At 37.1% G+C, this 25014-nt stretch overlaps 1 protein-coding gene across 3 annotated transcripts in view; it reads left to right on the top strand.

Moving 5' to 3' along the window:
• The window catches only part of SLC38A10 (solute carrier family 38 member 10), a 69559-nt gene that overhangs the window by 15139 nt on the left and 29406 nt on the right, over nt 1-25014 (top strand). For all 3 annotated transcript variants that reach the window (XM_078155857.1, XM_021000815.2, XM_021000817.2), the window contains 7 exons: nt 375-468; nt 3233-3376; nt 5354-5478; nt 13126-13228; nt 15256-15438; nt 18865-18976; nt 20313-20419. In XM_078155857.1, the coding sequence (XP_078011983.1) occupies nt 375-468; nt 3233-3376; nt 5354-5478; nt 13126-13228; nt 15256-15438; nt 18865-18976; nt 20313-20419 (868 nt within the window). The remainder of the gene's footprint in view (nt 1-374; nt 469-3232; nt 3377-5353; nt 5479-13125; nt 13229-15255; nt 15439-18864; nt 18977-20312; nt 20420-25014) is intronic.

Below are 25014 nucleotides of genomic sequence, written 5' to 3'. Positions count from 1 at the left end.
CTGAAAGAACTTTTAGAGCCTCCTGTGGAGAGAAAAATATAATACTACATAAAGAAAAGTTTAGTGTTATTCAATATTCAGTCTTAGTAAAATGGTGAACCATACAAAACATATCCATATCCTGTAAACTGTTGGACTTTCTAAATTGCATCTTTCACTAAATCTAAGCTTTGAATAAAGTCACATGTCAGTAGTACTATATGTATAGGGTTCACAGCACACTATTCTTTCATAGAAATCTGAGCTTAATCTGATTTTCTTTTTTTTTTTTTATCAATTTGATTTTCTGCTAGGGTGATATGGCTTTGATTGTGATGAGACAATGGAATCTTTCAAAAACATAATTTAAAACCCCCCAATTTCTGTCTTTATAGTATGATTGGGCTGATGTTGGGAACCTGCATTGCCTTCTATGTTGTCATTGGTGATTTGGGGTCAAACTTCTTTGCTCGGTTGCTTGGATTTGAGGTAAATTTATTTTCAGACATTTCAATTTTCTTGAATTTAAACTCATTTATGTTGCAGTTTATTTAATTCATTTTGGAAAATTTATGTCTAATAGAACTAGGATGACTGTGCTTGAAACTATGTAGGATCTTTATTATGCCATAACTCTGATGTGACCTTGGATGAATTAATTCATTTGTGCATCACCCAGTTTCCTTACCTGTAAAATCAGTGCTTCATTCCTGTTCTGCTGTTAGGTTGATTTGAGGATGTGATTAGCTCTGTGGTCAAAATGATTTTAAAAACTGCTCTGGCTGTGGTGTAATTCTTTAAGTATTAGCCAACAGTTTGCACCTGATTGTTTTTATCTCTTGAAATGCAACTACCAAGTGATCTACTATACTTTGACTATGTAACAAAGAAGAAACTGATAAAAATGACGCAAGTAGAGGTTATTCCTTATATCAGATGTCAGTCATATGGAACCATATTAAATTGTAACTGGAAAATATTTAACAAAATAACTAAAAATACAATAAAATGTAAATAACATTATTTTTAAAACTGTTAGTATGTGGCCTGAAAGTATCCTTATGTATGGATTGGTGGCCCCCATTTCTTTGACAATGCTGCCTTACATGGAGGGGAGTAATTACTGTAACTAACAGAAAGTGCTGAATTTGTATAATTTAAGAGAAACTTATGGTATGCCTCTGTGGTTAAGGATGGTCCCTATTCTTAAATTTTTAGTGTGGCTTTCCACAGTTTCCACAATTTCAGAATGAAAACATTTTTATTTCATTTAAAAATCTAGAGCAGATTAGTTCTATCTCCAAAGCATTCACTACCTGGTCTTCATCTGCTTCATCCTTGACTCCTCGTTCTCCCTCATTCCACATCTCCAGTTAGTTGCTAATCATTGTTTCTACCTCTACAATATCTCTCAAATTTGCCCCCTTCTTTCTAGTCACATGACCACAGCCCTAGTTGAGGCCATTATCACCTGTCTCCTGAACTATTATAACAGCCTCTTACTTGGTCTGTCTGCCTTAAGTATCTCCTCTCTGCAATACATTTTTCCAAACAGCTGACAAGGTGATTTTCCTAAAGTGACTATTTGACTGTGTCATTTTGCTACTCAGTAAAACTCCAATGGCTCCCTATTGCCTCTAGGATCAAATATAAATCTCCCTGTTTAGCTTTTAAAACCCTTCACAACCTGACCCTAACCTGCCTTTCCAACCTTATTAGATATTATTCGTCTTCCTATACTCTATATCCAAATTTTCCTTCTCACTGTTCCTTACGTATGACACCCTGTTTCTCATCTCCTCACCTTTGCACTAACTGTCTTCCATGCCTGGAATGCAGTCCCACTCACCTTTATCTTGTTTCCTTCAAAGTTCTGCTCGTGACACTTTTTCTACATGAAGCTTTTCCTGATCCCCCTAGCTGCTAGTGCCCCTTCTCCAAATTTACTTTGTATTTATTTTATATATGTATATACTTATTTATATATACATTGTATGTATACATGTGTGTGTGTGTGTGTGTGTGTGTATATATATATATATATATATATATATACACACACATATACACATATATTGTTTCCTCCAATATAATGTGAACTCTCTAAGAGCAGAGACTGTTTCGTTTTTGTTTTTGTATCTCCAATACCCAGCATAGTATCTGGCACATAGTAGGCATTCAGTTAATGCCTGTTGATTGATTGATTATTTGCTAAAGTTTTCCTAGTTCCTTGGGAATTAGAGAAGAGGAAATTCCAGGCAACCACTATTTTCTCTTAATTTCCACTTCATATCCTTATTATACAAAAAGAAGGTATTTATGAGACAATGAATGATCCCATTCCCTAACTTTTGTCTTATAGATGTTTGAACTCTACATTGGAATGTTCAGGTTTTCTTCTTTTATGTTTATTTTTTGCTTTTTTGGTGAGGCAATCGGGGTTAAGTAACTTACCCAGGGTCACACAGCTAGTAAGTGTCAAATGTCTGAGGCCGGATTTGGAACTTAGGTCCCTCCTGACTCTAAGGCTGGAGCTCTATCCACTGCGCCACCTAGCTGTACCTCTGGTTTTCTATGTAAGGCATATGATTCTTTCTCCTACCCCTGTAGTATAAGTACAGGAGTAAATATTGCAGATATTTGGGATTGGGAAAAGACATTTTAGAGGATCTTGATGTAATTCATCTCTATGCCGCCTTGATGCTAGTAAGTTCTAATTGCCTGGCACGTAGTAGGTGCTTAATAAATACTTATTGATTGATTAAGGAATTGTGAAGTTAGAAAAATGTGTTATAGTTGCAGCCAAATTAGTATTAAATATTTTTAGACCCTTGGGATTTTTGCTATAATAAATAGCAATCTTGAGGTTTTTGATTAATTTTCTACACCAGAATTTCAAGACTTCCATCTTTTCTGAACCATGGTAGCTTTAATAATGCTAAAAAATATTCAAAGATTCTCAATTTGTATTAGCTTTTCCTCTCCTCCTCCTGTTATCAAGTTTCTGTTTTTAGTGTCCTTGGCAGTCACTCCATAGAGCAACAGTGGCACCCAGTGACTAGATAGGTTCATCACAGAAATAGCCTTCCTTCTATGCTATTAAGTGGTAATGGAAAAATTGTCTTTTTGCTTTGGGCCATTTCTTTAACTTGCTTTACTGTGTCCTCTGATATACTAGATTTCTTTGTTTTATCAAGACCCCTTGAAGGCCAAATTGATGAAATCAACACTTCTATTTTTTGTGTATTCCCAGGTGACTGATGGCTTCCGGATATTCCTACTCTTTGTTGTCTCCTTGTGCATTGTCCTTCCACTGAGCCTCCAGAGGAACATGATGGCTTCCATACAGTCCTTCAGTGCCATGGCTCTCATTTTCTACACAGTGTTCATGTTTGTGGTGAGTATTTGTAACTCTTGGGTGGTTTTGTTAACATGCCATAGGTAGTGAGGAAAGGAGTTGTAATACTAGTTACCAGTTGTAATATGTAGTTACTTAGCTAAGAGTATTTTCTAAATAAACCATTGGCTTCAACTCAATTGACCCTTTAAGAATGCTTTAGTGACTGCTTTGGCCTCTGACTGGATGATACTCAGTATATCATTGTCAGGGAGCAGGAATGGATCATTTCCAAGGCATGTTCTTGCCACCAGCTACCTACTGTGTAGGATCTTGCTGAAATTAAAAGTGAAATTATTATAGCATGTTGTGCCTCTCCCATCTTCTCATGATGAGAAAAAATGGAAATCTTGAGGGCTTCTCTGAGAAGCACTCTGTTGTATGCTTACTGCTAAAAACAGGTGTGATTAGTTTGGAATGGAGCACCAGAGGAAGAAGTCGTCAGTGATTTGGGGATGTGCATGTGACTACTTTGATTTGATTATATTTTATCTTTAAAGAATAAAGTGTGCATTTTGGAGATGAGGTTTTATTTTGTATTTGTGATTGCCAATCAGCTGCCAATCAGATAGTAAGTAGTTAATACTTAGAAGGTCTTAGATTGTTCTAGAGCAGAGGTTTTTAACCTGGCATCCATAGAATCCCAAGGAGTCCATAGATCACTTCAGATTTCAGGGAGCCCATGAATTTAAAATAGGAAAAAATTACATCTTTATTTTAATATAGTTGGTTTCTCTTATGATACTGTGAATTTTATTTTATGCATTTAATAACGTTATTCTGAGAAGAGACCCATAGATTTTAACAGACTGCCAAAGGGCCCATGACACCAAAAAGGTTAAGAACCCCTGCTTTAGAGCTTTAGAGAGCACCATGTTCCTGGATATCCTAGGTGTTCTGGCAGCGTCAGGGTGAACCAACCTTAAATGTTTTAAAGCAGAAGCCATCTTCTATTCACCACTTCGGCTCCTCCCTTTTGTATAAGGCACTCAGTAAGTCCCCTTACATGGTGAGCAAAGCCTGAGAGTTGAGCCAAACCTCTTACTGGGTCTGCCTCACTCAACCCGAAGAGGTGACCTACGGGTACCAGGTGTAGCCTGTAGATCACAGAATAGTATGACATATTAAGTATTGAAACTTGCCTAAAAAATTAGGAAATGGCATGTTAAGTGAGTAGAGCTCCTCAAGACTTTTTTTACATTGGTTTTTCATTCCCTACATATAACCTTTTAATGTATTAACTGACATAGGAATTTTTTTTAAACAATGGAAGAAAAGGCCCGTGTCCCTTATTTTAACTATTTGACAGACCAGTTCTAATAACCATGTATGTCACTTTTCCAGTTACCTCCTTAATTTTAGATAGCCTTGTTTTTGGTGAATTTTCATCTTTTAAATGGTACTTGGTTATCTGAGGTACATTTTTGGCATAATGCAGAATTATTGAAGAATCTGCCAATATTTGGAAACACCTTTCTCTGAGACCACCCACATTACTAAAGTGATACCAAGGATTGGGCAGGGACTCCACTTTTGTCTGCTTTAAGTGACCCCTTATCTAGACAGCTGCTTGGATGTATTAAGGAAAACTCTGAGCAGCTGAGCACGATTCTAGTAAAAACATTCTGATGTTGTGGTATAGATGTATGTTAATGGTTTGTGGTGGCACTGAACAAGTAAAAATGCATCCCAGCTTCCAGAAGGCCAGTACTGCCTATTTTGTAATAATAAATGAACCTATAGAAATATTATTAGAATGGGTCAAGCAAAGAAGCGAGAGGAAATGTAAAATGTGAAATTCAGTAAGAAATCCAGAGGATACTAAATGTTTGCACCAGTCTAAGAGCTGCTGTGTTGTCTTGCCTCGGTCACAGCATTACTAATATTAGCATTCTGTCATTAATTCACTGGGGGATTTGATTTTGAGATTTTATTTATGTTGCAGTCTTAATGCTTTTTACTTTTCCTTGGCTGCAGATAGTACTGTCTTCTCTCAAACATGGCCTTTTCAGCGGGCAGTGGCTGGATCGGGTTAGTTACACCCGTTGGGAGGGCATTTTTCGTTGCATTCCTATCTTTGGCATGTCTTTTGCCTGTCAGTCGTAAGTACTTCCTGTTCTCTGATTTTTATGGTGCTGATGTGAAATGTATTTTGTATTGATAAAGAATCATAACTTACTGCGTTGAATGGGAACCATCCTTTTTTCCCCTCTTTAATTGTGTATTACAAGCTACTGAAGAATGTCTTATTCGGTTATGACCCTTTCCCCACCACTCTAAGTTGAAGGAGTTGTATTTCAATCATGAGTTAAATTGAAACATGTTTTTAGAATAACTAGTTAGATTGCCTAGTTTGCCAGACCCTCAACAAAAAAGAGAGTTGGCAGTATGGATTTTAGCAACAACCAAAAACCATCTGAATAGGCAGCTTTCCTAATCTTTTGCCAGAATTTAGCTGTTTGGGAATATTTAAAAGGAAATTGCACAAACATTGACTTCAGATTGTTGCTGATATGCTTACAGAGGCCCACATTGTGTGTGTGTGTGTGTGTGTGTGTGTGTATGTGTGTGTGTGTTTGTGTGTGTGTGTGTGTGTATGTTTTCTTTTTGGCACATAGTGCTATGTAAATGCAGATCAGGTTATTTCCATAATTCCAGCAGCATTACCTTCTCTACCAAAATGACAGGAGCAAGTGATTCATGCTCGGTTGGAATAGTAACCGGCTCAAAATAGAGGCGTAAATCCAAATGTGGACAGGGAAAAGACCATCAACGTTAGGGAGGCTGGCAGAACTGGGCTTCCCCCCTCCTGTAGTTTTAGTGAACATGTATTGTGCCAATCGTAAACTAATGTGACAGATAAAATTTGTTCATGCTGCTGTGTTTACACCCACATGCGAGATCCAAATCATCATTTCCCACTTATCGTCTCTCTCTTGGCAGCTTGGTTTCTACCAGAACACGCTCCAGTCTTGCTGTTTAACGTCTCCATTATAATTGGTGACAGAAGTTATATTCTTTTACAGCTTACCTAGTTACCAGTTGTCCTGTGTTTTTTTTAAATGCCCAATTGCTCTCTTGTGGTGGCCACGTAGTTACTAGCACACATTTGTTGGACTTGGAAACTTGGGTAAAATTATATGTTCTGGAATAGTATGTGCACATGTCTCTCTAAATATAGATTCTGTTATACCAGCTAAGTAGCAATCTAAACCTAAAGATAAAAACCTATGTTTTCTCAGAATGTAAGAATAACACATTCTCTGGGCACTTGTAATGTCACAAGTTTGTTATTCTCAGACTTGGTGCATTCAGTTTTGCTGACCTCTTAATCCCCTTCTTAAAAATATATATATTTAGCACATGTAGAAACATAATAGTCCTACTCTCCAGGGGCGTATGTGTGTGTGTGTGTTTGTGTGTGTGTGTGTGTAAATATCAATGAAGAACAAGATTATGCTGTTTATACTTGTTGGGAATGATTAGGTGATACAACTTGGTGTCATTTTGTCTTCATGGCCCTTTGTGATTTATTTGTTCGTTATTAGACCTAAAATACCATGTCTTCCTATTCTCTATTGTTGCCTGTTCCTTTTGGTCTCTTTTTCCAAGATATTAACTACTCAATTATTTGAAAAAATAATTCTTGGATCAAGGTTAAAATTAAAAATTAACATTGAAGATTAAAATAACATATTACCATGTATTCTTCAACGAATTGGAAGACAGGTTTGAATTCTGACTTTGCCACTTACTGTGTGATCTTGGAGAAGTCATTTCACTTTCTTTGGACCTCAGTTTCCTCAATAATACAATGAAGATTAGACTAGATGATCTCTAAGGTCCTATCCAGCCCTATATATGTGATTCTACTCATGATATAAATTTAGAGAATCTGGACTTTTTTGGGTTTAGGAATCTAACTAGAAATTCTGGACTTGTCCAGATACAATGCAGTATATTCTCAGAAATGGTCAGAAGTAGGAAGGAGCCATTTAAACTAGACCACTTTGGCGTATAGGTGTATATGTATATGTATATATGCATGCATATACACATATAGATAAATATATAAATATGTGTGTGTGTGTGTGTATGTATGTGTGTGTTTGTATAAAAAAATCCCTTTGGTATTTGGCTCATGAGTTTTTTGTGGTATATGTTATACTTTTGCTTCATGGAGGATTGTTCTTGTCTGTCAGGGAACATGTAGTCAAACTTTGATAGCTTGTGTAGCTAAGCTTCAAAACGCAAAATAAATATGTAGGCATGGTGCTCTGACCACAGAAAGACTAGGCCCTTTGAAATAGTTTGACTTTCATGCTACAAATTCATCTTCTTTTCAAATTATGGCCTTAGGGGAAATGATGTCTTACAGTATTTGGGGTCAGAGGACCTGAATTCAAATTCCAGCTCTGTCTCTTGGGGTCATGTGGTCTGGAGTAAGTTCCTTATTTTCTTTGAGCCTCAGTTTAGGAGATAAGATTAAGTAATCTTTTAAGGTCTCTTGCCGCTCTTAGTCTATGATCCTATGAGCTTTCCTGCTGTATGTATTTATATTGTCTTTTTATAGCATAGGTAAATAAGAGAGAAGATTTTAGTAGTGGTCAAGTCTCTAAGCATTGGGGTTCACCCTACTGAATTCTGATCACAGCAGCTGTGGGTAGGCAGTACATTGTACCTCAGGCCAGGGGTTAAAAACTTTACTATTCAAGTTCTTTGAACTTTGCTCATAAGAACTGAGATTTCCTCTTTTGACATATCTTGATGATAGGTACATCTATTAGTGTTGTCTTGATTTTGTCTGATGGTCTATCTGTATGTTGGGGCAGATATACTGACACACTCCTTCCTAACAGCTGTGTTTGGGATAAGGATAGGCAAACAGAATTAGCATGTGCACTCTTGATTAAAGAGAAAGGAAATGAAGCCTTCATGCCTGCCCTTAGCATCATCCCAACCATAGGACTGACAAAATGAGACCTGAAGAATTTTGAGTCTAGAGTAGAATTATTGTAAGCATCTCTGACTCCTGTTCTGACAGCTGCAAAAAGTTGTTGGCCATCTCGTTAAATTACTTTATAATAAATAAGCAAAATTATGGCTTAAAGACTAAATAAACTATATGCCTTGCACATATGTGTATTACTATTTTTCAAGTGTTTCAGAGTAGAGAGCCTGCCTTGGAATAAGAAAAACTTGAGTTAAAGCCCCACCTTAGAGTATGACAGAGTAGAAGACCGTATAGAAGCTTGTTTCCCACTTTTATTCCAGCAGTGATCTAGAAGGAGCACCAGATTGAATAATGACCAAGAAATCCAAAGAGTAATATCAGCTAACTCTGTTATCCAGCCCAGAACCACACAAAAAGATAGCCAGAAACTGTTGACATTGAAAGAGGGATCCTGCCAGAGAAGCCAGTGTGAGCCTAGGTAAATGGAACAGAAGCCCATGGCATTGCTTTGATTGGGGAAGCTCCAGACAGGATAGAAAGCCACTCAGTACCCTGGTTGGGGAAGCCCCAGGTAAGATGGAAGACTGTAGCAGGATCTCATCAGGGAGAGCCAAATATAGATAGAGCTCTGTGAGGGCCACTGAAGCCTGTTAGTGTTCTGAGTCTCTGAGTGGAGAAATACCAAGGGAAGTGAAAGCCAGCAGTGGGAACTCAGGAAAGCTAGGTCAAAACCAAACACAGCTTGATCACCCTATCTAAGAGTGCAGGAGGGAGTGGAGTCTGGCCCTGGCACAGAGTCTCAAATTAGAAACTGAGGCTGGAGATAGGAGTAAACAGAAGAAGATATTGAACACTGTGATAGAATATTATGGGTCATAAGTTTCCCAAGAAGAAAACCTCAGAGGAAGAGTAACTCCACAAAAACTATAAATAGAGACTCTAAGGGAAAAAAAAAAGATAGCTGTAGCAAAAGGTTTAGAAGAAGCCCTGGAAGAAATAAAACAAAAGACTTTTTAAAAATGGAATTTTAAGTGAAATAAGAGTTCTGGAGGAAAGAATTGGGGAATCAGTATATTAGAACAGAGGGTGAAAATACCCATGTTAACAGATACTTTGACAAATTAAAATAACTCAGTGATTTCATGAAACACTTAAGAAATACTCAAAATCTAAAGATTAGAAAAATAGATAAAGTATAAGATATCTACTATCAAAAACAATCTGGAAAGCAGGTTAAATAGGGACCGTTTAAAAATTATTGGATTCCCTGAAAACTGTGATCAAAAATAAAAGTCTGGATAACATCTTTCAAGTAATCATAAATCAAAATTACCCAGATTTATTAGCACCAGAGGTAAAAGTGAAAATAGAGTCCATTGGTAACTTCCTGAAAGAAAACCCTAAATGAAAATTCACAGAAATGTCATAACCAAAATCCAGAGCTTCTGGGTCAAAGAAAAAGCACTATAGGCAGCCAGAAAGACCAAAGAACAAGAGTCTGGATCATACAAAATCTGCAGCTTCTACCATAAAGGAATATTCCATAAGGAAAATAATAATAATAATAATAATAATAATAATAATAATAATAATAATAATTTAGCCTGTTAAGACTGAGTACAGTTTTTCAAGAGAAATAATGAATTTTTAATGGAATGGAATTCTTTCAAGCATTCCTGGTGAAAAGACCAGATCTGAATAGAAATTCTGGAATGCAAACACAGAAGTCAGGACAAACCAAAAAAGGTAAAATACATCTGAGCAATTTCAAGGGGACAAAAGATGACAAAGTGATTTCATTGTAGTAGGGGAGAAGAGATGAGTATGCCTTTAGAGTCCTAATGACTTCAAGGGTCACATAGAGAATTAAATAAGATAAAGAGTAATTGAAGGTGGTTTTGTTCTTTTTTGGTGGTTTTGAGAGAAGAAGGGAAAGAATAAAAGGAAACATTAGATAAGAAATAAGGAAGAAGGGGAACTTAGAATTTTTATTCATGAAAAGAAAAGTATTAAAAAATATAGAAAGAAGGTGGAGGCAAGCACTCTCATCTGAACTGGAGAGAGGAGAGTTAAACACATGCATATACATGAAGAATTTGGTATAGTAGTACATTAAAACTCAACAAGAAAGCAGGCGTGGACAGGGGAAGGGGAGAAAAGGGTTCAAGAAGATGGGTAGAATTGGAGAGAGAGAGAGGGCACAAACTTCAGTTTCAGAGGGAGGGTTAGAAAAGAAAGAAAATTTAAAAACCAGTGATGGAGTCCGGGTGAGGGGAAGAGAGGAAGGTCAGTAGAGTGGAAGTATTTTGATTCAATTGATCACATCCCTCTCTTTCACCCACTTTCTATGTAAAGAAGGGGATGGGAAGCCAAGGGAAATATGAGGAAGGGAAATACACAATTTGTAATCATAACCATAAACACGAATGGGATGAACTCACCTGTAAAATGGAAGAGGATAATAGAATGAACTGGAAAGCAGAATCCAGCGTTATTCACATGAAGACCACTTGCAACATAAAGAGTTACAAAAATTAACATGAGTGACTGAAGCAGAATGTATTATATTTTAGTTAAATCTTAAAAAAATCATCATCTCAGAAAGGGCAGCAGTAAAAATACACCTTGTTAAACCTGAGCAAAGACTTGTATAAACTGATGCAGAGTGAAGTGACCAGAACCAGGAGAATGATTTATAGAATGTCTACATGAAATAAAAAACAACTTGGAAAGATCTGAGGACTCTGATTCATGCTGTGAACTATCAAGATTCCAGAAGCTTGGTGATGAAGTATGCTTTCTACCTCTTGACATAGGCAATTGACTAGAAGTAAAGAATAAGACATACATGTTTAGACATGGCCCATGTGTAGATTTGTTTTATTTGACTATACTTATTAATTACAAGGGAGATTAATTTTTTTTTTGTGGGAGAGAGGTTGGGGGAAGGGGATAATGATTGTAACAAAAAATAAAAATGAGTGTCAATGAAGCATTTTTTAAAATGCGCAGAAGAGAATAGGTGATGGTTCAGAAGGAAACAAAGTAGGACATCTTTGGAACTAATGTGCTGAATGTATTATATATTTAAAGAAACCAAAATACTGTAATGGAGATTTGCAGTTTTATGTGCAATCCTGTTTTTCTGTTATTTGTGTATGGAAATGTTTGTATTTGCTTGCATTTGTCATGTTTAGAATAACAAAAATATAAAATGTACACATAAATTAAAAAAATGAAGTCTTATCTCTGCCATATATTGGCTTTTGGCTCTAGGCAAGTTATTTAGTTCTCAGTGCCGCCTGGAAACTCTGAAAGAATAGTTGCTGTTTAGTATTTATAGATGTTTCTTCACCACAAGTTTCTGACACTAGTAAGTGTTACTATATTCATATTGCTGTGTATTTTCTCAATCATTGGGTGCCAGAAATACAACTATTAATGTGAGAGCCCTTGAAATGTTTTGATAAAAAGGGATCTATACTTGAAAAGAGTGTCTAGAGCTAGAGTTTTTAACCTGGGGTCCATAAATTTTTTTCTAAACATTTTGATAACTATTTCAATGTAATTGGTTTCCTTTGTAATCCTGTGTATTTTGTTTTATGCATTTAAAAATATTTCTCAGAAGAGGTTCATTCATAGTCACCAAACTGCCAAAGAGGTCTGTGACACAAAAGAGATGGAGAATCCCTGGTCTGAAACAGATTAGGAAGTGATTACTGAACTTTACATTGCATTTTCTCTGTCAACTCCCCTCCAAAAAGAAAAAAAAATCAAATTTACTCTTCTGTCTTTAATTCAAATCATTATCATTCACCACTCTTCTCCATTACCCTCTATTAAAGTTAGGATTCTTTGTCTAAACTCAACTTCATTATTCCCTACCTTAACCTGTCTTCTACCCTGTATTTGCAGATATATGTCTACATCCAACTCTATTTCTCCTCTTAAACTTTTACCTCTCGTAGTCCACTATTAGAAACTTTTAAGGCACTATCATTATACCACTAGACACCCTTACATGCCCTACACACGCACACACACCACACTCCTTCAGACTTTGTCTATCTACTTCCCCTAAAAAGGGGGCCAAAGATTTATGGGCCACAAAAATATATGTCAAGGAACCTGCTTCCTCAGGTACTGTATGTAGGTCATATTTCCCAACTAGTGTCTCTCACCTAACCCAGCAGTCTCTTATGATTGAACCAGAGTTGAAGTGTATCCAGTAATAGGGTGGGAAAAAGATAAGTTGCTAAAATGTGTATCCTCCCTTCCCCTCTTATATTTAAAGAATGCTATAAGCCTCAAAAATATTTATCAGAGCCCCTTAGGTTTTTATGAATTGGGCTAAAATATGACAAAATACTTACATTTTGAGTTTTGTTTAATTTCACTTTTTTTCCCAACAGTATTCTGCTATCACTCTGTAAAAAAGCATTACTTTAATTATCAGCATGGAGGGCTCCAAGAACAGTCATCTCCCCTATGCAGACTGGAGCAGTTCCACTAATATTTCAGTGAAACAAATGGCCTATCATTTTTCAGCACCTTTGAAATGTTTATATCATGTATGTTATTTAGGGGGAGAAAGGGTTTTAAAGAGATATGTTTACTTCACTTAAAATTGATAGGATTATGAAATCTGTTGGCCTTTATCCTACAAATACTGGCACTGTGATTTTTTTTTTTAATGAGGGGAGGGTGTTAGAAATTTCTCATCTAGGTTGGCTGTGTATTTTTATTTGGAACTTTACTTTCTGAAATACGTTGTCCTTTGCATATTTTTATGTAGCCAGGTTTTGCCTACCTATGACAGCCTTGATGAACCATCAGTTAAAATAATGAGCTCCATATTTGCTTCATCGCTTAAAGTGGTCACCACTTTTTACATTACGGTAAGGATCCTTTATGCTTCCTTTTCTCCTTTTTGTATCTCTTTCCCCAAAACCTTTCTCTATAAAGTATATCAAAGAAGTACAGACATATAAAAGTAATACATAATAATTTAAAAAAAAATAAATTGTTGTCTTTTGGTTTTGTATCACCTGTGTATCACCCACTATGTCTCTTCACCTATCCCCTCCCAGAGAGTCATATCTTATAATAAAGAGTTTAAAACGAGGAAGAAAAAAAAAGTCCAGCAAAACTGATGATATAGTGTTCTATATTCATGGTCTCCCACCTTTGCAAAGATAAGGGGAAAGATATTTTCTTATATCTCATCTTTATGAATCATGCTGGTTCAAAATTTTGCAGCATACAGTCTTGATTATTTTATCATTCTTTTGATTTATGTTGTAATTGGACATACTATTTTCCTTGTTCTGGTTGCTTCACATTGTATCAGTTCATATAACTCTTCCTGTGCTTCTTTGTATTTGTCATATTCATCTTTTCTTACAACACGGTGATATTACATACATCACATTCGTGAACCACAATTTTTTTAGCCATATTCTAGTCAGTGGTCATCTACTTCAGAGGTGTCAAACTCCTGGCTACAGAACTCTCCAGTGCTTTTATTGTTTGGTCATTTCAGTTGTTTCTGACTCTGTAATCTCATTTGAAGTTTTCTTGGCAAAGATACTGGAATGATTTTCCATTTCCTTCTTCATCTCATTTTTCAGATAAGGAAACTGAGGCAAACAGGGTTAAGTGACTTGTCTGGGGTCACACAGCTTATAAGAGAGGGCTGAATGTAGCTGAGAAATTGTAAAAGGTTTTTGAGAATATCATATGCTGCTTCATGAAACAAAACCTCATTTTTTTTTACATCAGTATTCTTCTAGTGTTGCTAATTGGTTACAAATCATGGGACCATCACTATTTCCAAAGAAATGAAATTATGGGTGACCCAAAGAGCAATATGTGATGGGTGTTATTAGGCTGTGGCATATTGTGTACAGTAAGTGGCATGAAATTTACCGTATAGGAAATATGTGATCAGAAAAGTAGAGGTGGGCCAATTCTTTAGGGAAAGTGTAACTAGACAGTGCTTTACTGGTCTCATAGAATTAAAATTTTTTTTTCTTTTTTACTTTCATGAAGTTGACAAACATTGAAAAATATTAACATTTCCATATATGAAGAATAGATAAAGATGAATGCATATGAAGCTGTGATTCTCCACTGTGTAGCTTAGTGGTTTTTTTTGCATATTTCACATTTAATATGGTAATTCTGCACTACCCTACTTGTGTGCATCCTTTTCTGAACTTCATTCTGCTCCCCTCTTTATTTTTTAACTGATTCATTGATGCTCTATATTTAAAGTCACATTGCCACTGTCCTCACCACTTTCCCCTAATTTTCCCTTAACTCTCCTCCTTCCCCCAAATAAGCCCTGTTCACAAAAAACAAATACATATATTGTGCCATGTCTCAAGATATATGTCTCATTCTGTACTTCTTGTCCATCACCTCTTCTAAAGAATCTGTGGTCATAATTCTTACACTAGTGTTTTCCTTCAGTGTTGTAGTCATTGTATAAATGGTTCTCTTGATCACTTTACTCTGCATCATTTCATACAAGTCCTCCCAAACTGGGAGCTTTAGACGTTTTTTGCCTCTGTTGCATTTGGAAAAAAACCATGGCCCACAAAATTTAATCTCATTTCAACTTTCTTTTAGTATTTTCATTTATATAATTGTAGTTGTCACACATATTGTTCTGCTGTCTTTGGTCTTGTATTGGCTAATTTTCCTCTCTTTAGAAAAGATTCATCAAAGTGAAAGACTGAGTAATGACTCAGTATAACATTATTTGCCTTATGGAATTGTGTGCACTGAAGGCCTTTTTGAAAGGTGAACTATTAAATAGGAGCAGGGTACTGTCCTTGCTACTCTTATTTTCCATTCTGCATTAGGTTGCCTGTCGATCAGAACTATCTTCCTACCTATGATTTCTCTTCCATTTGGACAGGTAGGATTTTTTGGCTATGTCAGCTTCACAGAAACTATTGCTGGCAATGTGTTAATGAACTTCCCTTCCAATCTGGTGACTGAAATGATTCGAGTGGGATTCATGATGTCAGTGGCTGTTGGGTTTCCCATGATGATTCTGCCATGCAGACAAGCATTGAACACTCTTCTCTTTGAGCAGCAGGTAAGATTTCTTTATAACTGGTTCTAGGAAAAAAAAGTTGGAGTTATTTTCATGATATTAAAATCTTGATCTCTTTCAGCCTGTTAAAGTTCTCCTTTGTTCTCCTGTTAAGTAGAACTTTTGTTAATATAGTACAGCCTTTGTTAAGTTGATATTTAGCACCTTTAACAGGAATTTGGTACATTTAACCTGAAAAAAAAGAACGTGATAACAATGTTCAAATGTTTGGGTAGTTGTGTGGAATTCATTTCAACAAGTATTAAGTGCCTACTATGTGCAGAGCATTATGCTAGGTGTTGGTGGAGATATAAAATTTAGATGGCCCTGGCCCTCATACCTTATAATCTTGTAGAAATCTAATGAAGAGATTTTGCTTAGGTTTGTTTTGCTTGGCTCTAAGGGTACAGCTAGAACTAATTGGCTGGAGTTACAGTAAAACATATTTTAGCCCAGGATAAGGAACAACTTCCTCTCAATTAGAATTGCCTCAACATGGAATGGGCTGCCTTGGGGGACAATGAGTTTGACTTTACCAGAAGTCTTTAAACTGGGGCTAGATTGATTACCTGTCAGTGGGTGGAGGAAGGGATTCATGATTTGAGTAGGGGGTGAATTAAATGACCTGTGAGGTCTTTTCCAATTCTGTGATTCTACCTTTTGTCCTACATTTGACTTTTAGAAGAAGGAGACAAATGACATAGAAAACAAGCTGATATTAGGAATATGTTAGGAAAAAGCAACTTACAGGATAATGTCTTAGGGTCAGGAGAGAGTCAGGCTATTCCCCTATATCTTTTGCATCTTTAGTACTATTCAACTGATGAGTCAGAAGGAGAAGCCTGAGACAATATAAGATCCTGAACCAGCAAAGGAAGGTTAAAATTATTTTCAGTATTTACTGAGGCAGGAAAGGGGATGGGAACATTTTAGAGAGATTTTCAGTAATGGGTTGAAATTCAAAAGGTCTACTGGTTGTGACCCTGAGTTGTATGGAAAAATTATTTAATTGGAAAACCCCATTCCAAAAGCACTTTGATTAATTGAGCTTTTACTGTATGTTGTTGTAGTATTATTGCCCCGGTCTGTAGAGAGCATTGCTCTGGAAATATCCTACCATCAATCCTTGTTGATGCATTCTGCCGTACCTATTGGAAAATGGTTCCTTTGTAAGGCCATATAAAAATTAAGCAGTCTTTCCACATGCTTTAGTAGCCTAAAGAGGATGGATCAGATTTAGGATTTTCTCTTCCATTCATTTTGGCCCTGAGGCTCGTTTTTTTCCCCCAAGGCTGAGCTAATTTTACTGAAGCCCTCGGCCCTCTTTAGTTTGCATAGGTAGTTTGACTGATGGAGAAGAGCACTGAGAGTAAGCTGTAGCCAAAGGAATGGTTGTTCTTCCACTTCTGTAGGAAGGAAGGAAGTCATAGAGGGACTCCATGACCCTTCTTTCTTCTAAAGGTCTTCTACCTCATTACTACTTTAATTCCTGACACATCCTGACTGTGTCATCCTGGGCAAGTCACTTAACCTTGCAGTTCTCTAAGACAGGGCTTCTTAAACTTTTTCTACTCTTGACCCTTTCAGCGCTTCTTGAACTATGTGGACCCACAGTTTAAGAAGCGCTGCCTAAGCAACTCTATAAGTATTCTAGGTTGCAGAGAAGATGCTAACCTACAATGGTCAAGAGCATTTCCTTACCTGGCAGTTTTTTATTATCAGTGAAATCATAGGCACAGTCCCTGTCCCTATTTTAATTGCTATTAAATTGAATTTTTTCCTGAATGTTAGTTTAAGTCTCAAGTCCATAGGGCTCTGATTGTGATCTACTACTTTGTGGCACTCGTTGAATATTCTGGAATAACAAAATAGCTTTTGTATAATTTTGGATTTGTTAAAGCATAGGTGGTCTGTATAGATGGTAAATGTATAATAGTTTTAATTGCTTAGTGTCCTCATAAAAGATAAAAGAATTCCAGAAGCAGTGCACCGAAGTCCTTTTTTTACTTTCTCTGTACATGCTGAGCCTGGTGCTTTAAAAGAGTTGCTTCTCTTACATTAGCCATTCGAGCACCTAATTTTAAAGTAATGCACGATTAAAGTCACTGGGGGAGGAGAAACTTGTTAGTTAGGAGAAAGGCAAGACCAGTGTCATATACTGCAGTAGATATTTTCCCACAGTCAGAAAAGCCTAGCTAGATGTCTGCATTCCTTTGGGTTTGTAGCTTTTATACTATTCTGCATGAATTTTTACCTTAGTTCTATTTACAAAAACATTTGCCATTTGAAATGGAAATGATACAAAATAAAAAGTGATTTGAAAGTTACCATTTTAGGGTAATACATGAATTCTGGCATTTGGGCCTTGTTTTTTTTTTTGGCATGTGCCAAAGGTTTATTTTGCTAAATATTGGATAATTCTAAATTCTGGGAATTTTTTCCAGCTTTAGTCAGTACAGCAGGTACTCCTTGCTCAGAAAATTCACATGGGAGTAGTTTAAGGTTCCCTGTCTTATGCCTATGAGTAGTAGACTTTCAGTGGACTAACATTTCTTCTTTGTCTAAACCCTGAGAAAAAAGACAAATTAGAGGTACTTCCTGGAGGTGGGGATAAGAGGTTTTTGGTTTGAATGTGTTGCCTCTGTTATACTTCCTGCCTTTGATTCCCCCTGGAGCTTACCATTGAGTGTTTTCTATCAGACTTCTGTTAAGAAGCTTGATAGAGAAGTTGGTGCAGGTGATATTTCACCTGCTAACTTTAACTTGACCAACTCAGCCTGAGATATTAGGGGAACTTCCCTGGAGTCATGCTGCTCCTTGTCCAATAATAGAGCCTTCCTGCTGTACTCTTTTATTTTTCTTCTTGCCATGATCCTGAAAACAAAAAAGCAAATGGAAGGATTTGCCCTTAATATTTCTTCCTTCCTTCCTTCCTTCCTTTCTTTCTATCTTTCTTCTCTGTCTGTCTGTCTGTCTTTCTTGGCAGTTGGGGTGAAGTGACTTGCCTAAGGTCACACAGCCAGTAAATGTCAAGTGTTTGGTCTGAGGCCGTATTTGAACTCAGGTCCTCCTGACTCCAGGGCCAGTGCTATCCACTGTGCCACCTAGCTGCCCCTTGCCCTTAATATTTCAAGAAGAATTTGTAAAGTTTACATTCCATACAGGATGTATTGAAATAGCAGCTTTTTGCTATTTTGCAAGTTCAAGCTGCAGTTTCACAGTAAGATTGTTCAACCAAATCTAAGTGAGCTGTTAGTGCTTACTTACGTAGACTGTTGAATTGGCAGATGAAATCACCATTTCAGCCCCACTTTGAGTCCTGTCTGGTGTGTAGAGCAGGACCCTTTGAGTGATTGCTTTACAAAAGAGTCATGGGGGGAAAACAGCAATTTCAGAACTTAGTGTGTTTTGATTTTTTTTTTCATGTAGCAAAAAGATGGTACCTTTGCAGCTGGAGGTTATATGCCCCCTCTTCGGTTTAAAGCTCTCACGCTTGGAATCGTGTTTGGAACCATGGTTGGTGGAATCATGATCCCAAATGGTAAGATAGGAAGGCCACTTGAGATGGTGTTCTTCCAGTTTTTTTCATCTTTTCCTTTATTCTTTAGATATCCTACCCTGTGAAGTTTTAGACACCAATTCCTGCATTGGAGTTTTCCACCAGAGATACCTAGTTTTTCAACACCTTTCTCTTTTATTTCACATAATAGGAAGCAGTTGGAAGCCCCCACGTTGTTCACTTTAGTGAATAAGAAAAGATAAAAATCTAGCATAACAATAAAAACAATAAACATGCCTTAAAACATGGACTTATCATTATAGGGCCAGAGACTCCCAGTGCAAAAATTTATCTATAAAAGTTGTTTATAAGATGAATTGCTGTAAAGTAGATCACTCTTTACCACTGCCTTATAATATTATTTCAGAAGTGTGTTCCTAGAGCAAAAACTTGGCTTTAAGCAAAGTATACTGCTCGTTGCTTAGACCCTGGTAAGCGATAAAAAAAGTCTTTTTGCTTATCAGACACTGGGAAAACATCCAGTGTATGCAAAAGACTAAAGTTCGATATCTAACCCTGACCTTGGGCACTAACACAAAGGATCACGCTGGTATGGACTCTGGGCTTGGGGGACAAGCTTTCAACCCATACTGCTCTGTGGAAGCAGATAGTATTCCTGGTCTTATTCATCATTTAATAAATCAGAGGAGATTTCTTATCCTTTAGATGTCAGGAATCACATACAGAGATTCCACAGTCCATTACTTCAAGGACTCATAAATTGGTGAGTCTCCCCATATTAGACCAGGAGCAGAGATCTTGCAGTCAGAGACATGGATTTGAATCCTAACCCAGTTTTTCATTAATTGTATGACTTCAAATCACTTAACCTCTCCATGCCTCATTTTCCTTATTTGTAAAATGGGAATAATGATACTTAAACACTATTCACGCCAGTGGATTGTCATGAGCAAAGTACTTTGCAAACCTTAAAATGCTATATAAATGTCATTTACTCCTGCTACTACTGCTATTATGCTGCTATTACTACTAGCATTCTGGAGGCTTGATGAAACCCTCCAACAGTTACAAAGTACCTTCTGCACATTCTTCATATGAGCATTCCCACCACTTGTAGATCTGGAAGTTGGAGCTTCAGGAGGTGATGTAACTTGCTGGTAGTAAGGATCAAAGTGGAGGATTAAAACCTTGACCTTCCTGATAATGCATAGCACTTTAGCATGCTGCCATTGGATAAATAAATGGTGACTTGCTGATCTGAGCATTTAGTAAAATCTTTCTTTCACTTTCTCAAAGATTGTCCTCATATTTTTATTTTATTTCCCATCCATTCATTGCTCTTCTTTCTTGTTTCTAGTGGAGACGATCTTAGGCCTTACTGGTGCTACAATGGGAAGTCTCATCTGCTTCATCTGCCCTGCTCTTATTTATAAGAAAATACATAAGAATGCCCTTTCTTCACAGGTCAGTGGTGTTAATTGGCTAACTTCTCTACTCCACAACACAAGAAGAATAATGGATTTATCCTCAGCAGGGACATAAGACCTAGGACCCATGTGGATGTTACAACAGGAAATATCTTAGTTGAAGAAGTAGTGATGGTCTCCCTGCTTAGTGATTGTGACCAGGCTCCTTGATATGCTTTTGGAAAGCTTTACTTCTTATCTCCCTAACAGAAAATGGAGTGTTGGTGTTACAAGGGGAGTATTTCCCAACAGTTGATTCCATTTCAGTGAGCTCAGGTTCTGTTCCCACAGAATGGGAAACAGAGACCTGTTGGTACAAATCCAGCAGCCTGTTAACTTCAACCTGTCTGAACTGTGCCAGAAAAACCATACTTTTTAGCCTTGCAAAATTGCTCTTGGACCATGATTCCTAAGAATAGTCAAAATTTTATATACCCCAATCTCTTATCAAAAGAGATAATAATACTTGTAAAACACACAGGACAGTGCCTGGCACTGGGTTATATAAGTAAGGGTTATATAAATATTATTATTGTTGTTGTTATCATTATTGCCATTTCTACTTCCATAACATCTCTTTGATTTGACCCTTTCTTTCTCAGCCTCACTTTAGTTCAGGTCCTTATCTCTTCTCACTTCTGTTATTGCAGTGGCTTTCTAATTATTCTTCCAGCTTCAACTCCTGACTATGTATATAAATGCACATAGCTGGAGGAAAGATAGGGCTGTTTTAATATTCTTTTAAGACTTTTATTCTTAAAAAAGATGAGAGAGATGGTTAGGTCTATTTTTATTGTTTTTTGATAGAGACTTGAGTGATTTTGATATATATCTTATGTACCCACGTACCTTTGATCTTTTTCATTGGATTAGCTCTGTTATCTTGGGTTTTGACCAAAGCAGAAAGTCTTCAGCCTCTTACCTCAATTTACATTGTACTTGTCTGTGGCTCTTAACATTACTTTTAAGTACTGCTATTGTGGAGCCAGCCTGTGAAGTGTAAGATATTTTCAATAGGTCCTGTAAAAAAAAGGGGTATCTATACTCTTTTTGCATTTTTAGTAGTATATATGGTAAACTGCATAAGAAGTAAATGTTAGTCATCATTTTCACAAATCAGTCTGGATAACCCACCATTGCTCTGTGTTCCAATAGTCCAGTGCTTTTACCCAGGCTCTTGACACAGTCTTGAGTGGTAATCTAGATTTTCAGTGGAAACGAATAACACCCATCGAAAATTATTCAGGCTCAGCAGAAGTATTATTTGTGATAAAGTGAAATTACCATCCCAACAAGATGAGCTAGCAGGCTGTTGGCTTGAAGGTAGTTGTCAGCTGTCATCACAGATTTCCATGTGACCTGAAAAGTTTGTCACAAGGCCAAGAAAGTAAACAATGTATGTAATTTTAAAAAATATTTATTTTTATGTGCATTTAAAAATCTGTCCATCCCACTACCCCCTTTCCCATTGAATTAAAAGAGAAAAAAAGAAAACCTTTATCATAAGCAAGCATTACCCAACAAAACAAATTCTTTTGTTGGTCATACCTGAAAATGTATATCTCTTTCTGTTATTTTAAGTTTATCACTTCTCTGGCAGGAGGTAAGTGGGGTGTAAGAAAAATATTTCTAACAGGATAATGACTCGTGTGGAAAAAATAGGCAGTTTGGTTTCTTGATAGTTCTATAGTGTTTCCAACAAAAAGATGGTTATATTGATTATATAATCAATTAATATTAATTGAATGTACCTAGAAAACATAGCATCATATTTAAAAAAAATTTTTTTTTGATGAGCCAAGATCAACTTTCTCATTCTCCCCTCTCCCTTCTCCCTTTACCTCTTCTCCACTGAAAACATAAGAAAAACAAAACCCATTACAAATGCATATAGTCAACCAAAAAAAATGTCCACATTAATTATGTCCGATAAGATATTTGTCTCATTATGAACTCGTGAGTCCTTCAGCTCTTGATATATCAGGAAGTGGCGTCTTATTTCAACATTAGTCCTCTGGAATCCTTGTTGGTCATTACGCTGGTGAGAGGTCAGCATGATAGTATTCCATTTATGTACCATATTTATTTATGGTATATATATTATATAAATGTATATACCATAATTTGTTCAACCATTCCCCCAATTTATGGAACCCCCTCAGATTCCTATTCTTTGCTACCTCAAAAAGTGCTATGAATATTTTTGTGTATCCTTAGAGTTTATTTTGTTTAGGATTAATCCTTCCCTTAATCTACCCTCTTTCTAATTCCTCTTTCCCTTCTTTACCCCTTTTCCTCCTATTTCCCTGTTGAATGAAATAGATTTCTGTATCCAGCTGTGTGTATATGTGTATTCTTCCTTCTTTTGATCAGTTTAGATGAGAATAAGGTTCAAGTGTCAGCTGTTCACCCTCCTTTCTCCTTGTTTATATAGATGTCTACTTGTGTACCCTGGTTATGTGAGATAATTTCCCCTAACCATCCTTTTCCTTCTCCCTCCTCTTCACTCCTGCCAGTGTGTTCCTCTCTCTCTTTTTATTCTTCTCTTAAGATCATCAAGACATAACAGAAACACTCTTGGGCCTTGTCTAATTGTACTCCCTCTGTGAACCCTGGTGATGGTAGAGTTCAAAGGAGGCACGCATCTCCCCAATTTGAATATAATCAGTCTATCTCTGTTTCATCCTTTATGTTCATTCATGTTTACCTTTTTGTTTATCTTCATTCCTGTGTTTGACCTTTATAGTTTTTCCACAGCTCTGGTCTGGTCTTTTCATGCTTGAAAGTCCTCTATTTTATTAAAGGTCCAGTTTTTCTTCTGTATCATTATACTCAATTTTGCTGGATAAGTTATTCTTGAATGTAAGACCATCTCCTTTGCCTTATGGAATATCATATTGAAATTTCTCCACTCCTTTATAGTGGTGGCTGCTAAATTGTGCCTGACTGTGGATCCTTGGTACTTGAATTTGTTCTTTCTGGCTGTTTGGAATATTTTTTCTTTGACCTGAAAACTCAAGATTTTGGCTCTGATGTTCCTGGAGGTTTTTGTTTGCTTTTGCTTTAAGACCTGACTGGTAGATTCTTTCTATTTCCAGTTTGTCCTCTGATTTCAAGAGATCTGGGCAGTTTTCTTTTAAATTTCTTGAAATGTGATGTCTAGGTTCTTTTTTTGGTCGTGACATTCAGATAGTCCAGTGATTCTTAGTTTTTTTTCCCTCAATATGTTTTGCAGGTCAGTTGTTTTTGCTATGAGATACTTTAAGATTTCTTTTGTTTTTCAGCCTTTTAACCTTGTTTTAATATCTCTTGTTGCCCTTTGAAGTCATTGGCTTCTATTTGGTCCATTCTAATTTTCAGAGAGTTTATTGCTTGGACAAAGTTTTGTATTTCTTGTCCTGAGCTGTTAATTCCCTTTCCAGTTCTTTCTTCCATAGCTCTCATTTCTTTTCCATTTTCCCCCTCATTCTATTTATAAAAAACATTTCAGACTTTTTTTTTAATGCTTGCTTCATTTCTTCCAGGAATTCTAGTTGAGTTTGTTCTCAGGCTGAGTTTTTCTCTGAGACATTGCTTGTAGATGTTTCAGAGTCATTCTCTTCTTTTCTGTTTGTATCTTGAATATCTCTGCCACTCATTGTGGTGGGTTCTTTTTTGTTTGCCCATTCTTCCATCCTACTTCCTGATTTCCAACTTGATATTGAGGCTGGGCTTTGCCACTTTTCTGGAGAAAAGGTCTGGGCTGATCTTGTTGCTTCTTTCGTGGGGTATTGAGAGTTGTCTCAGGGACAAGTTGGAGCTTTCATTGCTCCCAAAATGGTCTGATCCCGGACAAAGTCTTATTGCTGCCTCTGGTCTGAGCTCTGCAAGTTCCTGACCTGGGTTTGAAACTGAACAAGAGTAGATTGCTGCTGGACTCTGCCCCTGTTGGCCAGCTGGATAGCTCTGTTGGCTCAGAGCAGCAGAATTATGGGCTCCCTTTTGTTCAGGTCTTTTGTCTGTGGACTCACTAGGTGATGGAACTGAGACCTTGCTCTGTGCCTGACGTCTGAGCCACACTGCTGTTGTCTTCTAAACTTGCTCCTTTCTCTTTACATTGTCAGGGTCCTCCCTTCTCAGGAATACCACCACAGTGTGCAAATCCCCATTTCATTATGCCCTGGATGTGTGCCCTGAAACTGGGTAGTGCTGACAAAGCTGCCAGTTCTCACCTGTTCTTTTCACTAGTACCTGGTATGGGTTTGGGACTTCCTCTTGTGTTGGTGCTGCCTGGCTGCTGCAGCACTCTATGTAGTATGCACAGTTCTGCCACAACCATGTCCCCGGTATCCACAGCCCTTCCTGTCTGTTGCCCTGTGCCTAGCAAGGCTGAACAAGTGGCTCACTGTGACTTCTACATTTGCCCATCAAGGTTTGGTCTGGCACATTTTTCTAGATCTGTTTGGAGGAGTTTGTGGAGGGGAGCCCGATGCAGTTCTTCCTGTTACTCCACCATCTTGGCTGTTCTTCCTTTTGTACCCCCTTCCTCTCCCCAGCACTATATATTCTAATCAAATCTCCCCTTATCATCCTTATCATCCTATATTTTTCATC

This window comes from Phascolarctos cinereus, unplaced genomic scaffold (assembly GCF_003287225.1).
Source record: "Phascolarctos cinereus isolate Bilbo 61053 unplaced genomic scaffold, phaCin_HiC Scaffold_5;HRSCAF=322, whole genome shotgun sequence".
Taxonomy (NCBI): domain Eukaryota; kingdom Metazoa; phylum Chordata; class Mammalia; order Diprotodontia; family Phascolarctidae; genus Phascolarctos; species Phascolarctos cinereus.
This window is presented reverse-complemented; position numbering and strand designations above follow the sequence as displayed.